We start from the raw sequence: 17,480 nt of genomic DNA on the forward strand, positions 1-17,480 counted from the left end.
CAACCCATCACTGTCCAGCAAGCCTATGATGGAATTACTCATGCACGGCGGTGAGCATCATGAAATTGGTGATGGAGGATGATTGATGATGACGATGGCGACGGATTCCCTTCTCCGGAGCCCCGAACGGACTCCAGATCAGCCCTCCCGAGAGGTTTTAGGGCTTGGCGGCGGCTCCGTATCGTAAAACGCGATGAATCCTTCTCCCTGATTGTTTTCTCCCTGAAAGCAAATATATAGAGTTGGAGTTGAGGTCGGAGGAGCTCTAGGAGGCCCACGAGGTAGGGGGGCGCGCCCCCACCCTCGTGGCTAGGGTGTGGGCCCCCTGGTCTTCATCTTTTGCAAGAATTTTTTATTATTTCCAAAAAGACGTTCCGTGAAGTTTCAGGTCATTTCGAGAACTTTTGTTTCTGCACATAAATAACACCATGACAATTCTGCTGAAAACAGCGTCAGTCCAGATTAGTTCCATTCAAATCATGCAAGTTAGAGTCCAAAACAAGGGCAAAAGTGTTTGAAAAAGTAGATACGATAGAGATGTATCAGGGTGGCGAGCATGCTTGCAGACACGAACAAGAACCTTTCGGCTTCAGGACCATGTGTCGAGAAGATCAAGCAGATGTTCCATGGCTTCAACGAGGTGAAGGTGTCGTGGGTACGACGGTCCGCTAACTCCGATGCGCATAAACTAGCTAAGGTAGGAGTAGGATATGAACTCTGTAAGATTTGGCTTATGGTGCCACCAGACTTTGTGCTAGATGTGGTCTCGAAAGAAATCCCAGACTTTCATTAGATAAAGAAAGCGCCGAGAGTTTTCCCTCAAAAAAATAAAAAAAATCATAAGGGGAGCCGAGGGTACGCGTTCCCTCCCCTATTTGGCATGCAGGTCGGAGGTCTCGGGAGCTCCTATTTTGCGCTGTAAGCGTCGGTTCTCGTTAACGGCGCCCGCAGGGGAAGTGTGGCGGGTCGGCCCATTTGACTTTTGGTTTTCTGGTTTAAACTTCAAAAATTGTCGCGCGGGAGAGATTCGAGCACACGATCTCCACCTTGATTCCAAGGCGCACTAACCAACTGAACAGACAATAAGTTGTGATGTTGTTCTTTCTTCCCTTTTCTCTTTTATATACTTTCTCCACCCGAGTTTTTCTTTTCTTTTTTCGTTGGGATTTTTCTGGTCCGATTTGTGTTTTAGTTTTCTCCCTTTTTTCTGTTTCTTTACTTTCATCCTTTTTCCTTTTATTTTTTTTCAAAATGCACAAACTTTTTCAAAATCGATGAACTATTTTCAAGTTTGTTGAACTCTTTTGAAATTTGGTGAGCATTTTTCTAAAATTGTTGAACATTTTATCACTTTGATGAACTTTTTGTAAAATTGATGATCTGTTTTTCAGTTCAATGGACTTATTTTAAATTGATGAACTTTTTTTTAAAATTTATGGAAAAAGCTCATCAATTTTTAAAAAAGTTTATCAATTTGATAAAAGTCTATCAATTTTGGATGGCCATCGAATGAATTCATGGTTCATGCAGGTTTCAAGGATGAGTTTGATGCACACGTACAAAATTTATGGAAAAAACTCATCAATTTTTAAAAAAGTCTATCAATTTATAAAAAAAGTTTACGAATTTAAAGAAACACGCATTAAAAAAAACAAAAAATAGAAAATAGAAAAGCATAAGAAAAAAAGAACAAACTGAACTGAAGAATGAATAAAAGAAGAATGCAAAGTATCTTCGCAGTAGCGGGGCAATGCCCTCATGGTTAGAGTGGAACCCTCACAACGAGGGGATCGCTGGTTCGAACCCTGTTCATTAAAAAGCGAGCCACGAGCTTACCGAGTCAAAGTATCGAGTGCTCATTAAGCTCGCGAGCTACGAGCTTTTGGTCCAACCCTAACTAAGCGCAAAAAGGATATGCCGAAGATCTCCTCCAAACTCCAAAGGCACGCGTTGATTAGTCCGAAGAAGGACGAGAATATAAACGGAAAAAGGCCCACATCCCCAAATCACATATCGACAGCCCATATAAACCATAGCACACATGCACACGGCCCAACTGAACAATGAACACTCCCAAACACGAGCCCACGAGGATTCGATCTCTCTTGCCTCGCCGCGTCGGTCTCGGCTAGTCGGCTCGCATCCCCTCCTCGTCTTGGCGTCTCTCAATGTGCAGCGCCGCTCACCTCACCAGCGACGCGAATCCCTCGCCGTGCCCGTACACGAATCCCGGCGCGTCCAATTGGTCTCCGTTCCGCTCCGCCGTGCTGCGAGGTATACTGAAAGTTTCCTCTCCTAATCGACTCTCGTTTTTCCGGACGAAGGGAAATGGATGGTGGGCGAGGCGGGGCCGTGGGGGCGTAACGCGCGACTACCTTGAGCCGAGATGACTGCTCTGGGTGCGCACGAACGCCGAAACGCGGGCCCGTTTCCGCGGGACTCGAACGGGGGAGACGGGGAGTGGCCAGGCGAGGCGAGGGCGAATTCTGAGGAGATGCCCCCGGAATTTTGGTAGGATTTTAGGTTTCGCGGTGTAGATTATGTAGTAGTTAGGACCTCCTTGTTGATTGTATCCACGTGGCCATGTGGAAGCGTGGCTTGAGTGCAAATGTGACTATTGCCTTTGTTGGTTTTGCTGCTTTTGGGAGGTTAAGGTTTCTGGACATAATTTCTGAATGTTTGTTATTTCGAGCTAGTAGTAGTTATTTAATTACAATGCCTTTGAATTTTGAATTCAGATGAATGTCAGATAAAAGCATGGATTCTTGTTAATAACTCTGCATGTTAGTTTAACAATTGTACTATACTATACTAGTCTAATCTGCGATGAAATTCTATCTGTTTTTAACCATGAGAATGTCCACACAGAACAAATATGCATATAGATATCCCTGGAAAATGTATCAAACTGATTATCTGTTATTATCCCAGTTTTACTCTAGTATCTACCCTCTGGCATTGCAAGTTTATTTTATATTTGCGAAGTAATGTGCACTGTGCAGGTGCTTTACCTGTCTCATGCAGCTGATTCAGGCGAAGTTGGATGACAATTTGCTAGTTCTGTGACTTCCTGTCATGGTATATTTAGCAGGGCAGAGTTCTTCCTAAAGAGCACAATTGTGTTGTATGTGGGTGATATGGCAAGTACACATGTGGCCAAATAATGGAAGCTTTTGACACTGCTAATGCTAGGTATCTGCAAAGAAACAGTTATGTTCCCAGTTGACAAAATCTCTAGTTGTTCAAATGTGCAGTTGTGGCACTTATGGACTAGCAAGGACCATTTGCAGTTGCTCCTGTTGGTGGAAGAGCAAGCAATAGTGCTTCGAAAGGATCTACCTTTTAAAACTTCTCTATGGCGATCCTTTGCCCCAGAAATGCAGAAATTGAGATGTGTGATAGTTGGTACCACTATCTATAGTAGGCTGGTTGGTCCTACAATGTTGAACCTTATAATCTTCTGCACCCTTGTTTGGATGATTTAGATTGTTTAAAGCCAATGACATTTAGGTATTTAGGCCATGTAACTCTTTCGAGCACTTCCGCAAGACCTAATTGCGGCATTTTAACCAGGTTGTGATGTCTCAGCATTCAGCAGCAGTATGTTTGATCAGGAAGACTAAAACTCTGGTGACAGTAATATATGTACCAGATGGAAACAAAGTAAGCTGTACAAAGGATTTGAACAACTGAACAAGCAGTCACCATTGTGGAGTTGTAGAATTTTCATTACAGGAGAAATATATGCGACTGTTTCTAACAAGTTTATGTACAGAGTATGAATCGTGGATTTTGAGAGTATGCCAAGTTATATTTAGTTAAGCTGAAAAATTCCACCAAGCAGTATCTTGAATGGAGGACGGGGATGTGTTAATTTCTTTGTGATTGAGGATGACTGCAAGCTTTTTAGTGGGTCTGTTCATTCTCTGAAGCCAGCCGAAGTGCAGTGGCGACTCTTCGTCTCTTTGACATGCACTCTATAGCATAAATTCATATGACATATGTAAATTATCTGCCCCCTATTTCAGTGTAAACAATATATGAGTCAAATACAAAGGTATGATTTGCAGTTTTCCTTTATCCTACTGTAGTTATTCAAGTTTTTGATTTGTGGAAGTAATTGTTAGAATCTGTTTGTAGTTAATGAGTTACATCACAGCTTTAAAACATTTGATTCTGTACTTGTGTGGCTAGCTCTAGCACAGGCAACTATGATTGATGCTTTACCATATATAGGAGTGACTATACTCTCCCAGCAGAAAGCTGGACAGATCTTGGTAGCTAATAATTTAGTGCAAATCAGCCATTCAACTCATTTTGGTTTTAGGATATTTGCTGTCTCCTTTCAAGAAGCATGGACTCACTTTGCTCCCTTATTATACGATCTCCCTTAGCACATGTTACTCTTACGGTGACTTCTTTTGCTGTAGTTTTGGTCGCTTCTAGCCTAGATACTTCAGGAATTTTCTTGGTTGTCAATCTGCTCTGTGTTTTCACTCGGGAATGCAACGATTAACCCATTTGCCACATTCTACCTAGACCTCCTGCTCCTCCATATTGAATTATAGGGTCAAATTTGTGACCTGGTTGCTCGTGGATATATCTAGTATCAAACAATCAAGGTGTCCGGTATAGGTTGATTATGTCGGGTAATATGTGCTCTTTCTGAACTTCTTTTGTATAGAGAAGTTATACTTCTATTGTATTGATTGTACTTGGTTGGGAATTAAGTTACGCTCTGGCCATTTCTTAAATGAGACTATGAGAGGGAAATTTTATAATATGTGGGTTACTCGTTTGTCTTCTTTTGAAAGCAAATGGACAAATACATATGACATGACCTCAGTCCTATTGTTGCTTTGAAGGTTGCTTTTGCACAATGTAGGCCTGGCACATTTATGCTCTTGAAATTGTTCGCCTGGGTTCTTGTGCTCTAAGTGTCATTACCTGCCTATAACTCTTGACTATCATATTCTGGTTAAAAAAATTCTTGACTATCATAGGGTCCATGCATTCAGGTCTGTTAGTCTAGGTTTAGCTTAAGGATATTATTCTGAGAAATAGAAGATCTGCACAACTATTTAGGCTGCAAATAATAAGTGAGACCGAACATCATTCAAGTATAAAATAATTGAAATGATGAAATTGAAATTGCGGCTGTCAAAATAAATAGTTTATGCATGTACCAAGACCAACACCATGACTTCGCATTTTTCAGACGAACAAATTATTACACTTCACAATATTGATGCCAGACTTGAAGCAAATACAATTGCGCCATGCATATTTTTTTAAATAGTATCAGGTTAGATCTATGTCCTATTGCCCTATGAAAGTTGTTGGTCCAGAAGTTTGAACTAGTTCACTGGCCTTTCTGGATTGTTTTTTTCAAAAAGAAAATGCTGGTAATGTGCAATAAGTAGACACTAACCAGTAGGACCAGGCAAACCACTATATATTCATTCTTCAAAGGTATACGTGTCAGCGGGAGCTGTCAAAAAGCTAGTTTATTTTAGTGAAATAACGTTTTTACAAAATTACAGGCTTATTTTCAAATCTATAAAGAACTAAAGGGTTAAGCAGCAATTTAGCATAGAGTAGCCTTCCATACCTATTCTGTAGCCTGGTCAACTGCGATGCTAGATGTCCGTCTGCATTTTTATTATCATGTCAGGCCATCGCTATTAACACTGAATTCTCAAAACATCCAAGAAAACATTTACTACTCCCTTGAGAAGTTTACCCCTTAACTCTGTACTTCTTCAAACTCGAAAAAAGAAACTCTGTACTTCTGCAAGATTAATGAGTAAATCTTCAGTTTTCCGATGTTTTGACCGCCGCCTGTAGTCTTGGAAATTTTTCTCTAGTACTCCATCCTAAAATTCTTGTCTTAGATTTGTCTAAATACGGATGTATCTAGTTACGTTTTAGTGTTAGATACATCCATATCTAGACAAAGCTAAGACAAGAATTTTGGGACGGAGGGAGTATTATACAATGGTCGAAATTGGGGGTCTTTTCTGCATGCATACCACGGTTACACTGTGACATATACTAAAATGTTTTTTTGAAAGTCTTAGTGTAATGTATGTGTAAACTGAAATAAAGGGTATGCGTTATTTATTTTGTTCCATGGAAAGAGTTGTGGAAATAAACCCAAGATAATGACTCATCAAGCATATAACCATTCTGAATGGCTATGAGCCTTTGATAGTGTCAATATCTAACAACTAGCTAGGACCACAAGCAGTACTAAGCCCTCCTAAGAGGGGTAGGGGTCTGATCATACACTAAGCAGTTATACTTACCAACGCTTTGCAATGGGTGGTTGGCTGATCTACAGCTAGCTGCTTGCAGAAATGCTGGTCAGACCTGATTCTTTTGGAGTGATGTTTTAGAGAATGTGCAAGAGCTTTGCACATCTTATCATGAAGAAGCGTGCCAGACGTGATTTATCTTTGATAAAAGAAGTATTGATACCGATAAACCCAGAGTGTGCAGAAAATCCTGTAGGATCCGATTCCTATAACTTTTCCTGCACTTCGAACGCACCCTAACTGCAGGCCAAAGCATTCCAATATTTACCGAGCAGGTTCATTTCCTATGTGCATTATGAATTAACTGTGTCCGCACATACCATGTCTCGTTGGCATCTTCCTAGACATGGTAAATTGGCGGTTCTCTCATGTTGGGTCTCTTTTACGCTATAGCTTTGCATAGTATAGCAATTTACTCGCTGGATATTTCAGCAGTCCAATGTGTTTGGAACTCGGGATAGTTATAAAAGTATGGTGGTATACTTTTGATTTCAACCATCTGGTAATCTTTGATTCAATTTTTACAGGTCACAATCCAATGACAAAATTTAGACTCTCAGCCCTAATCAACCCTAATTTCTTTACTTCTTAATTGCAAATTTATGGTTCACTATTTGATGCATGGTTAATACTCCATTTTTTTTTCTTTCGGGTGTTTTTTTGGAGAAAGAAGTTTAGGTAAACTTATTTTTTTAATGATGTTTTCTCATATCTGAGTATATATTGCATAGTCTTCGCAAAAAGGAATACTCCCTCCGTTCCGAAATAGATCACTCAACTTTGTACAAAGTTGAGTCATCTATTTTGGAACGGAGGGGATACATTGCAGTGGAGACCATCAGGGGCGATTCTACTGGGGGGGCTTTAACAGGCTCAAGCCCCCCCTCCAGCACTGTAAAATTTGTTTCTACTACTAGTTTTAAGGCCCAGCCCAGCTACTTGCAGGCCCAATCCAACACATATTTGCATGACCCAGGCAGCCCAGCCTGCCCTCCATTTTTTTCTAGATTCGCCACTGGAGACCATGCATTGCAAGTGTGCGGTTGCTGATATACCAATTACCAAGTCTTATGACCCTAACCCTACAAGTTTCTACATCAATAATACTACAAGTTAGGTGAGATGCTTTCTGCATCCCTTCATCAATGGATAGGAGTAGCAACAGATGTTGCCAAGATGACGGCTTTAGACATATTGATGTATTACTTTTTACGGTCGTTGTGAATAATTAATAAAGTGGCTGCAGAAAGCACCCTCCTTTTCTAAAAAAAGGAGGCCGGGGGTCATCCTCCTTTTCTAAAAAAAAGGTGAGATGCTTTCCGTTTGAACTATTTGTGAATCCTTAATTCAGTTTATAAATCACAATCCAGTGGTTGTTGGCAAAAATTAGACTCGCAACCCTAATCACTTCTATATTAATTGGCACATGATTAGTCTCTGCTATAGTCTTTTGTTACAACTTAGTGTGAACGTATCCCTTGAGTGGTTTATGGGAGAAATGGTTTCAGTGAGCTTCTATTTTAAATACGTTTTTCTTTGTATGTGTGAATTGCCTTAAAAATACTTATCATATCTGTCCTACTTATGGTCGTCTGTTCACTCTTCTCCCAATCTTCCTCCTTCAAACTCTGACAGGGCAGGACCATGCAAACCTTCACAGTCCTCCTGAACTCCCCCCTCGTGCTGTCTCCTTCCACTAATTACATTCGGACCAACTGACAAACAAGTTCTTGTTCTTGGGTATACCAAATTCCACCTTGTTTCCTGTGGTTCGTGGCGTAGCACATGCACCTTGCTGATAAGCAGTAGAATATAGTGGAAATGTACACTTAAAATTGATTCTTCACTTTTACTCCCTCCGTTCCAAAATAGATGACCCAACTTTGTACTAAAGTTAGTACAAAGTTGAGTCATCTATTTTGGAACGGAGGGAGTACAAGCTAAGGAATGCATGACGTCCTTTGTCAAACAGTTTACGTTTGCAGCCTCCTCTTTATCCAAAAGTTGAAACATAGCAGCTTCCCATTTTCTACTCATTGGCATTGCCAGGGTAATACTCCTGCTATCTTTACCATCCACTTGACAATGTCATTAATCAATTAGTTGGCATGTACACGCACCATAATTTGGGCCATTTTAGGTGGATCTGGGGGATAACAGTGTCAACATCGCTGGGTAACTTAATGCGATATGCCTTACAAATGTTGAATGTTGATTAGGATGGCATCGCCAGATTGATTCCAATGAGTGTAGCAAAGGGCAAAGTTAATGTTGGGGGACCAGTACACCTACACTACTGGACATATTGAATGCGTGCTTTTGCAACATGGGAGGTCCTTCACCAGCTACTGTGGCACCACAAGATGTCAAGGCGGGACTGGTATGGTTTTTTCAGAAAATATAGCAGCAGCAGCAGCAGCAGTGTCACTACTACCCTAAATCATTGGAGCATCATATATCTAACAATTTGTTCTGCAGGACATATTAGGAGCACTAATTGTCATAATATTTTAGCTTTGCTGTGCGGAGCCCATTTATTATGTTTTGATGGATGGAGACCTGAAGTGGCGATCACCTTTTTCTGATAACAAGGACATGACCAGAAAGGCAAACTGATTTGTTTGTATCTAAGCATCCCAGCTCAGTAGGGATCTCGCTATACTGGCATCGCTTTTGCTTCTGGCCACCACCATTGGATTTCACCAAGGTCTTAATCAGGTACCATTTCATCATTGTGTGTGCCACTGTAGCGCTAAATGAGTAGTACCACTGTCTTAGACCTCATACTAGTGTATGCATCAATGGCAGGCAGCTAAGTATATATCCTCATGCTGTCATATTATTCTTATTTTTTCTGACATGATTGTACTTTATGGCTGACCAACTAACTGACCGGGCCCTCCTGCATTGACTGCGTGCTTTACCAACCTATAGAACCAACCGTGTGGAGCTGATTTGCACTTCATTGCGACTCTATGTGTGTGTCGTGAAAATAAGAAAGGGAAATAATATGGGGACCATGGATCTTTATCACCCATTCTAGTGCTTCCTTTTCTTTTCCCATTTAACATTTCGTACATGATTGTTATCTTATCCTGCAAAGACCGTTGCTTGCTACTAGCTCGTGCTGCATTGGCGTCGCAGCACAAAACACAATTGTTTGAAGGTGACAATGCATATATACATATGGATGAAAACCTAGCATTTATAATTCTGTATGCATGTGCTTTTGTGTACCATCTTGGTTTAGTTGATGCCTTGTGGTCATCTGTTGGTCCACATAGCCTGGTGCAGTAGTGTGTATGGTCTGTATACTAGTCATAGTCTAACATGGTTACTGATTATTAATGATCTCCCAACCGGACCTATTTTAATGCGGAGAAATGTGAATCTGATTTCTTTGAAATTCGATGCACTAACACATGTTGATGTTTAATGTTGACAAGTATTACCTCCGTTCGGAAATAAGTGACGCTGTTTTAGTTCAATGTTAAAACAGCATCACTTATTTCCGAAGGGAGGGAGTATTTGAGTTCGCCACTAGCTGAGGATGATGTTTCCATGCAGCAATGTTCTTAGAGCATCTGATGATTCTCTAATGGTGACTGATCCCTTGCATTACAAGAGTGTTACACAAGGGAACATCCAGGAATTGCATGGATGGTCTCATGCGCATGAGTAATTGATTGACAGATGTTTTCGGTAAATTGTGTTCTTCGTCTTGGTTGGGCTTACCAAATGATCTCGTAAGTTTACTTCTCAATTAAATTCTCATTGACGCTCTTCGGCTAACTACGTTCTTTGAGGTCACTAATGGAGTTGAGATGATGTACCGGAAAACTCGGGGTGCATGCTCTCTCTTATCTTCGGTGGTTACTCCTTCCGGCTATACAAAGTACTAACATACCGCATACATGTTCAAAATTTTGTGCTTGCATTCATATGATGGTCCATTTACAATTTTTGGAACCTTGTTCTTAATTAGGGTTACGACGACTACGGGACCAGAATGAACAGTGCTTACAGACGACTGTCTTGTCAAACCAAGAATGTGCAAATATCACCTCACCATATTCCTGGTATCCTTTTGATGAAGAGAAACGCTTAAATTCGCCCGACTGAAAATAACACTTCATCGGTATAGTCTAACAAAGGAAATTAAATGCACAAGAGTACTGCATTACAAGGTGTTTATTCCATTTATTAGAAAGCGATATCATCACTGATATATATACGTAATCATATCATATAGTACTATATAGTCTGATGATGTTGATACATAGTGTGACTATCATGACGGTAACGGCATATACATAGTTACATACAAGTAAGCCTTTGATTAATTTATAAATACACGGGGCTTCACACACGCGGTAGTGATTAATCGTTTCCTAAGCTTGATTTTACGTAGTGCGTAATGGAGATGCTCAGCTGGTACCTACGACGTGGAGCAATGCATGATCTTAACTGCCTGTGCGCCAACCACCCTACCAGATCCTTGATCTGGGATGGTGACCTGATCACACTTTCTTAACCGTGCAATATTTTTTCTTCTTCAGATGACGAGGCTGCCTTCTTCACCGTGCAGCAGCCCATGTGACGGCGAGGCCGGGCTGCTCCTGCTCAGCAGCTCCTCGATCATCTGCAGCGCGATCCTCTCCTCGTCCTCCATTGCCTCCGGCGGCGAGCCCGTTGTGGACGTGGACGTGGACGAGCAAGGAGTCGCCGACACCGTGCTGTCGCTGGGCGTTGGTGCCGCCGCCGCTGTCGCCGGCTCCTTGTTGAGCTCGACGGTCATGACCCAGCTGGAGTCGGCGCGGGCGCCCGCGCGCTTCTGCCAGACGCCAATGTGGGACTTCTCGGTGTCGAGGCGGAGGCAGGTGAGGGACGGGGACGGCGTCTTGCAGCACTTGCGGAGCTTGGCGCTGAGGATCTGCGACAGGCTGCTGGCGCCGGCCGCGCCGGAGGACGACGAGCCGACGCCACCGCGGCCGTCCCGCGCCACTGCCGGGGCGACGATGATCTCCCCGTTGGCGCTCCTCGGCACGGGGAAGTTGGTCTTGGCGTTGCGCCCGCTCATCAGGATGGCGGCCTCGTCGTACGCCCGCGCCGCCTCCTCCGCCGTCTCAAAGGTGCCCAGCCACACCCTCCTCTTCCTGCAAACCACACACAACACACATGCATGCATTTGGAACGCATCAAGAGAAAATCGACGAAAGCAACCTTAAAGTACTACGTAGCAATTCAAAATAGAATCAATGTATCTATCCCTCAGGACACGGTGGGATGGCTACACGAGTAGGCCGGAGAGTGGGAGTAGAGCGGCTAGCGAGCGAGAGAGAGAGCTAGGGGGTGAGGCTTACAGGAGAGGGTGCCTGATCTCGGAGACCCAGGAGCCCCAGTGGCGCTGCCTGACGCCGCGAAACTTCTTCTTGGACTGTACCATGATGTTTCTCTGCGGAATGGCAGAGCGGGGAGATTCTCTGGCACGAAGGAGGACGGGCAGAGGGGAGGGAATGATCAGCGGGCGGGCAGTGTGGCAGTGCGAGTGAGTGAGTGTGAGCCCGGCCTCCTCCACGGAAGAGTGGCGGAGCAGTGTAGTGTGGGGAGGAGCGAAGGCCCTGCTGCTCCCAGTGAATATAAGCTACTGCACTGCCCCTCGGACCCCCTGTACTTGCAGAGCGTTAAATGTGGTTAGATAGAAAGATGGATAGGCCGATGCGTATACGCGTACGCTTCCGCTTGCATATATACATAGGCCTACATTGCGTATGAGCGTGTGTGTGAAAGAGGGGGAGAGGGTGGGAGTAGTGAAGAATGGATTTGGGGGTGGCCAGTGGCAGTAACTTCAAGTGTGCGTGCGTGTGCCTTGCGTTCCACGTATCTGTTGATGGTTGGGCTGCTTCCATGCACGCTCGTCCTTGTTCACTTGCACTGCTACTCCGCTAGGACATTGGAGTACTGTCTGCCATGTGTGCACCCACTGTAAGGAGAGCTTCTGAACAGGTTTCGTGTGACCATGCAGTACACGCACCGAATCTACCCATCATCTTACCAGGACAAAGTTACTTCCAGGAGCTAAGTACAAGTTACTACAACTGTAGTTTCATGTTGAAATTCACCACTCCCTATGGAAGTTGTGACATTAGTGACCAGGTACTACTATGTGGATACAAGTATACAGCATATGTAGTGGTGCCTAAAGGGCAGGCAATTCAGCTAGCAATTATCTACCCTGTATTCCATGGAGGGAGGTTGGGGCCGTGGGGTTGGAAGCTATAACAGCATGCGTGTAGCAAGTGATAAAGCTTAGCCGAGCCAGAGGGAAAGACATAGACGAGAGAAGAAAAGTCTCTCCGGCGAGAGAAGGGGAAGGGAAGAGGGGGCCCCCCGTTGCGCTGCTGGGGTGGGCTGTCGGTGAACTGTGGCTGCCGAGTGGCAACATAACCACTCCCTCCCCGCTGCCTGCCAGTACGTAACCCCGGTAATTAACTCCCCCACCTACACGCTTGGCGACCTCATTTATGGGGCGGGAGACCTCATTTGCAAGAGACGAGCCGGAGCCATGGATCCAACCCGCCCCTCGCTCTTGTTGCTCCCTGCTCAGTGCTACCCCTATATACTCCAGCTGGTTGTCATTTGTTTCCAAGGGTTACCCCTATAAATTCCTTGTGTGCATGGATCAAACGACAAACATAAGGTCTTTTTTTTTGAACATGGGCCAAACTGCATTATCATTTTTTATAGTAGTATCACATAATATCTCACCATACTATGAAATTAATTGATTATCAAGGCTGATTTCTGACACTCAAGCTAGTGGAGTAGTACTACAGGTATACATTTCCGAAGGGAGAAGACGAGTGGAGGACAGTACCGCTCCTACTCCACAACAATAAAGCATGCGTGAATGCCGATACGACGTGCCCATGATGGACGTGGTAACTCATCAGGCAGGCAGTCAAGTGCGAGCTATATCCAGGACTGAGCAAATCTATGCCATGCGCTGACGCGCGCGCTGCACTGCAGGTTAACTACGCCAGTTCCAAAGCCACCGTCCATGCACTCGCGGCCGAGCCATGGGGAGTACTACAGGAGCACGCTAGACTCGCAAGAAGTTGGCCGGCAATAACTGCATCCTCCTCCTCCCGATCCATCAACCCATCGGCCCGCCATGCATCCATCCGGTACTACGGCTCACTCGCTCAATCACCCGCTCGCCCAAGCAGCCAATCATGGGTCCATCCATGGCGTCGACCGGCAGGGCTCCGTAAAAAAAAGGTGAAAGGGAGGTAATGGCGCCAGCGGGAATCGAGTGGGCACGAGCGCGCTTTCACGGCCCGGCTCCACTCAGATACGCGTGTCAGTGAGTTCATCTGGCGTGCGTGCAGGACGACGGATGGAAGCTTCTTCACTGTCCTGCCCTGCCCTGCTGCTAGCCCGATCCATCGCACGTACAGCGGTCGCACGCGCGGTCCTTTCTTTCCAGTGGAAAGTGCGTCGCGGCAGGGCAGGTTAAGGTGGTTGTTGGCTGTGCGTGTGACCGGCGCTGTCAGGACATGTCTGTGTGAAAGACGGTTAAAAAGGGCGCGCTGCGCGGGGCAGTTACGCCGTGCTGGTGGTACGACGCCGGTACTCCTCAGTGATCTGATCTAGTAGCAGACAGCATCCGGCAACTCGATTATACTCCTACGGCTTCGTAGGGCGTACTGCGTGGTGTTTGGAACCTTGGATGCTAATGTTTATCCTCTGATGTTTTTTCTAGAAATGTTTATCCTCTAATTAGGTGGCGAGGGTAATGACAGTGCTTCAGGAGGGGCTGCTTTGGCGTGTAACCAAGGCAGGAAAACCCTCTACGTGCTTAATTATAGGCTACTCATTTTGGTCTCTGCCGAGCTGACGCCCTGTGCAAGTTCACATTGTGCACGCGGGAGACGGTGGGCCGAAGCCGAGCTGGCCGGGCCGGGCGCCGGTCGTTTCGGGCAACGGAGGGCGGCGACCGGTCCTGTGTGGCGTCCCGATCGGCGGAGAAGTCTTGGATCGGGAAGGCGCGTGCTGGTTGCACTCGGGTGTGGCCTCGAAGAGGCGTCTACAGCTGCATGCACGGTGATGGAGTGGTTGGCGAGCGCCCAGACTGTGCTAATCAAACCTTTCTAATAAAACCCGTAGGGTTTGATCCCCGCCTAATCTTGTTCCAGCGCAATTAGAAGGAGCGCAATCGATCGTTGTAATCAATTGCAACTTTGTAGCATAAGCAATTGTGGCTCCAGCTTGGTTAGGTACGTTCTGGCACTGCAACTCCACCTCAGTAAAAGCTTCTAGTCGTACTACGTGTAGTGGTTTTACTTTATTACTGTTTTTATTAAGCAGCCGCCGCGTTAAACCCCAAGGGGTGCTTTCTCGTTCGTGCATGCGTAGGGTCAGCAGTAGCACAGCAGCAGTTAGCACCAAACGATCAGCACTGGCAGTGCCACTAGTGTCCATGGCGCCACCTTCGGCACACGGAGAAAAAGGGGCGGATGGATCGGTCGGTCTTTTGTTGGAACTTGGAACTGCCGCGCCTGCAGTGCGGTGTGCAGGGGGCGGACCGATCAGAGTGTCCTGACTCCGAGGTATCCGGCCTGGACTGTGTCGGCCGGCCGACGACCCGAGGGAGGGTCCATTATTTTTGCCTGTACCAGCTCGGCCATGGGAAGGGTTGGCCGGGCACAATAATGAGGCTGTCGTCCCGGGGTGTACGGTGGTTGCAAACGGGCTAGCGGATGGCGGTTGTTGGGGCTGGCTCTAGGTCTGGGCCGCCTGACTTACGTGGGCTCTCGGGCTCACAAGGTCTCTGTGCGGTCCAGTGCGGCTAGGAGCCTCGACCATACTACTACGGTCTCTCTCTCAAAAAAAAGAAGACCATACTACTACGGTTGGTTGACGATGTGGTGCCTCCTCCCGTTGGGGTAGACTCGGCCTCTCTCTGTCTTCTCTTGCCGACCTCTGAGATCTGGTGAACGGCGATTCGGCGCCTCGCGTCTGCAGCGTAGAGCGGCCATGCGCGCCTATGTACACGGCGTCAGCGTGCATGCCCGTGCACGGGCAACTGAGTAAAACGGCCGTCGGTGGCAGTCCCGACTACAGCGCGGTTGATCACCAAAGAGCTCATGCTGGTCTGCTGGAGTTCGAAGGGTGTGTGCGTTAAAATTGCGGCGTGGAATCCCGGCACCCCAAATCACGGGATTTTGGGCATGTGGAACTTTATCCTCTCCGCCTGTTCTGTAGCGCATGGATGGTCCATCAGTTCAGTTGGTCCTGCTAATTCCACGAATCAGTGGTGTCACGATATATATATACGCACGACTCTGCTGGAATTTAGTCCATTTTGAGCAACCCAATAATTATTTCAAAAATTTCTAATAAATCCTAGAGGCTCATTTAGCCCATTTATGCAAGGCAAGAGATACTATTAAAGTTTAGTCCCACATTGCTAGTTTAGTGGGAGTTGGACCTCCTTATAAGGGAGGTTCTTTCCCCATTTGTACGAGTATGAGAACAAGAGGGATATCCACGCACGCTCCTACGCCGCCCGCCGCGCCGCGCCGCAGGAATGAGCCGATATCTAAATTTTTGCCACGTACTACGGGTATACGAAAGGTCACATGGAAGCTGAAAAGATTTTTGCGAAAATGGAGTTCGAATGCGAACGGTGCAGCCCTTCGGCCGTTGGCTGTTCGCTTCGTCTCTGTCTCTTCGTTTCGCCTCCCATCGTTGCCCTCTCGTCTCCTTCTCTTGTGCCTATAAAAGGGAGGTCGCTCCTCCCAGAGAGACGCACCAGAACTACTCCTTTCCTCGCCATCGGTTCCATCTCTGAGCTGCTGCTGTCTTCCTCATCCCAGCTTGCGGCGTGCACCGCACGTCGGGACAGTAGGCCTCCGAGACCGCACCTTTTGAGTCATGTACGGGAGAAGGGTGATAAGGTTTTTGGTGAGCGCTCTGCATGACTACTGGCTTCTTCATCACGGACTCCGACGACTACTTCCCCGACGACGACTTCTTCCCCGACGCCGACTGCCTCAGTAACGACATGGCTGGAGAGGATGTCGACCCCAAGTCCAGTGCTCCTGCTGCTGCTATCCCGTATGTGTTCTTCTTCTTTCTGTCAGATGTCCTGCCACAGTTTCTCGTACTAGTACTTGCCTTACATGTGTTAGGTTCTACTCCATATATGCAACATGATCTAGTGTCTGTCCTAGATGTATTCAGTTCAAGTTCATATACGAAAATGCTACTTACTTTTTCTCCGTCAGGTTGCATGACTTGCTTTATCGCAGCTATATTAGTCATGCTTTATCTAATATTTCTGTTAATAAAATCATTTGGTAAATTGCTCATATTTCCAACAATCCAAAAACCTTATTATAGGCAATTTACCCCAAGTGGTTTTGCTGCTTCCATGAGACCTCCTATGTTTGAGGGTATCCACTATAAGAGGTGGCGCGTGAGAGCAATCTTATGGTTTCAAACCATGAGTTGATATGACGCCACTCTCGGCAAACCTGAAGGGGAGCTTGATGCTCAACAGGCACAAGCCTTTCAGAAAATGGATACTCTGTTTAAGGCTGCTCTCTTGAGTGTTCTTGGTGAGAACATAGTTGATGCTTATGCGTCAATTGATAATGGGAAAGATATGTGGGATGCACTCGAGGCCAAGTTTGCGGTCTTGGATGCTGGCACTGAGTTGTACATCATGGAGCAATTCTATGATTACAGGATGACTGAAGAGCGCTCCGTGGTTGAGCAAGCTCATGAGATACAGTCATTTGCTAGAGAACTTGAGCACTTCAGTTGTATGCTACCGGACAAGTTTGTTGCCCGAGGTATCATCACTAAGCTTCCTCCTTCATGGAGGAACTTTGCTACCTTGCTGAGGCATAAGAGGCAGGAGTTTTTCGTCCCGGGTCTCATTGGCACTCTTGATGTGGAAGAAAAGGCGAGAGCAAAGGACACACGTGCTCGAGGTATTGAGGGAGGATCTAGTGCCAATGTGGCACAGAAGCAGAACTTCCAGCCCCACAAGTTCAAGAACAAGGGCAAGTTTGATGGAAAAGCAAAGTTTGATAGGAAGAACAAGGCTGTGCAACACACGAACTTCAAGAAGAAGAATGGCAAGAAGAAAGG

General features: G+C 45.8%; 1 protein-coding gene and 1 long non-coding RNA gene across 2 annotated transcripts; one reads left to right on the forward strand and one right to left on the reverse strand.

The window, feature by feature from the left end:
• Window positions 1-2,122: 2,122 nt before the first annotated feature.
• LOC123151992 (uncharacterized) lies at window positions 2,123-4,075 on the forward strand. Its single transcript, XR_006475970.1, has 2 exons — window positions 2,123-2,274; window positions 3,003-4,075. It is a non-coding gene; the product is annotated as an uncharacterized lncRNA (long non-coding RNA).
• A 6,418-nt stretch (window positions 4,076-10,493) lies between these two features.
• Window positions 10,494-12,019, reverse strand: LOC123148174 (ethylene-responsive transcription factor WIN1). Its single transcript, XM_044567539.1, has 2 exons — window positions 11,681-12,019; window positions 10,494-11,473 (listed from the first exon to the last, which is right to left on the reverse strand). Exons 1-2 carry the CDS (start codon window positions 11,761-11,763, stop codon window positions 10,873-10,875), a joined length of 684 nt encoding a protein of 227 aa, XP_044423474.1. The 5' UTR covers window positions 11,764-12,019; the 3' UTR covers window positions 10,494-10,872.
• Between the last annotated feature and the right edge of the window lie 5,461 nt (window positions 12,020-17,480).

The sequence above is a fragment of the Triticum aestivum genome, chromosome 7A (assembly GCF_018294505.1).
Source record: "Triticum aestivum cultivar Chinese Spring chromosome 7A, IWGSC CS RefSeq v2.1, whole genome shotgun sequence".
Lineage (NCBI taxonomy): Eukaryota > Viridiplantae > Streptophyta > Magnoliopsida > Poales > Poaceae > Triticum > Triticum aestivum.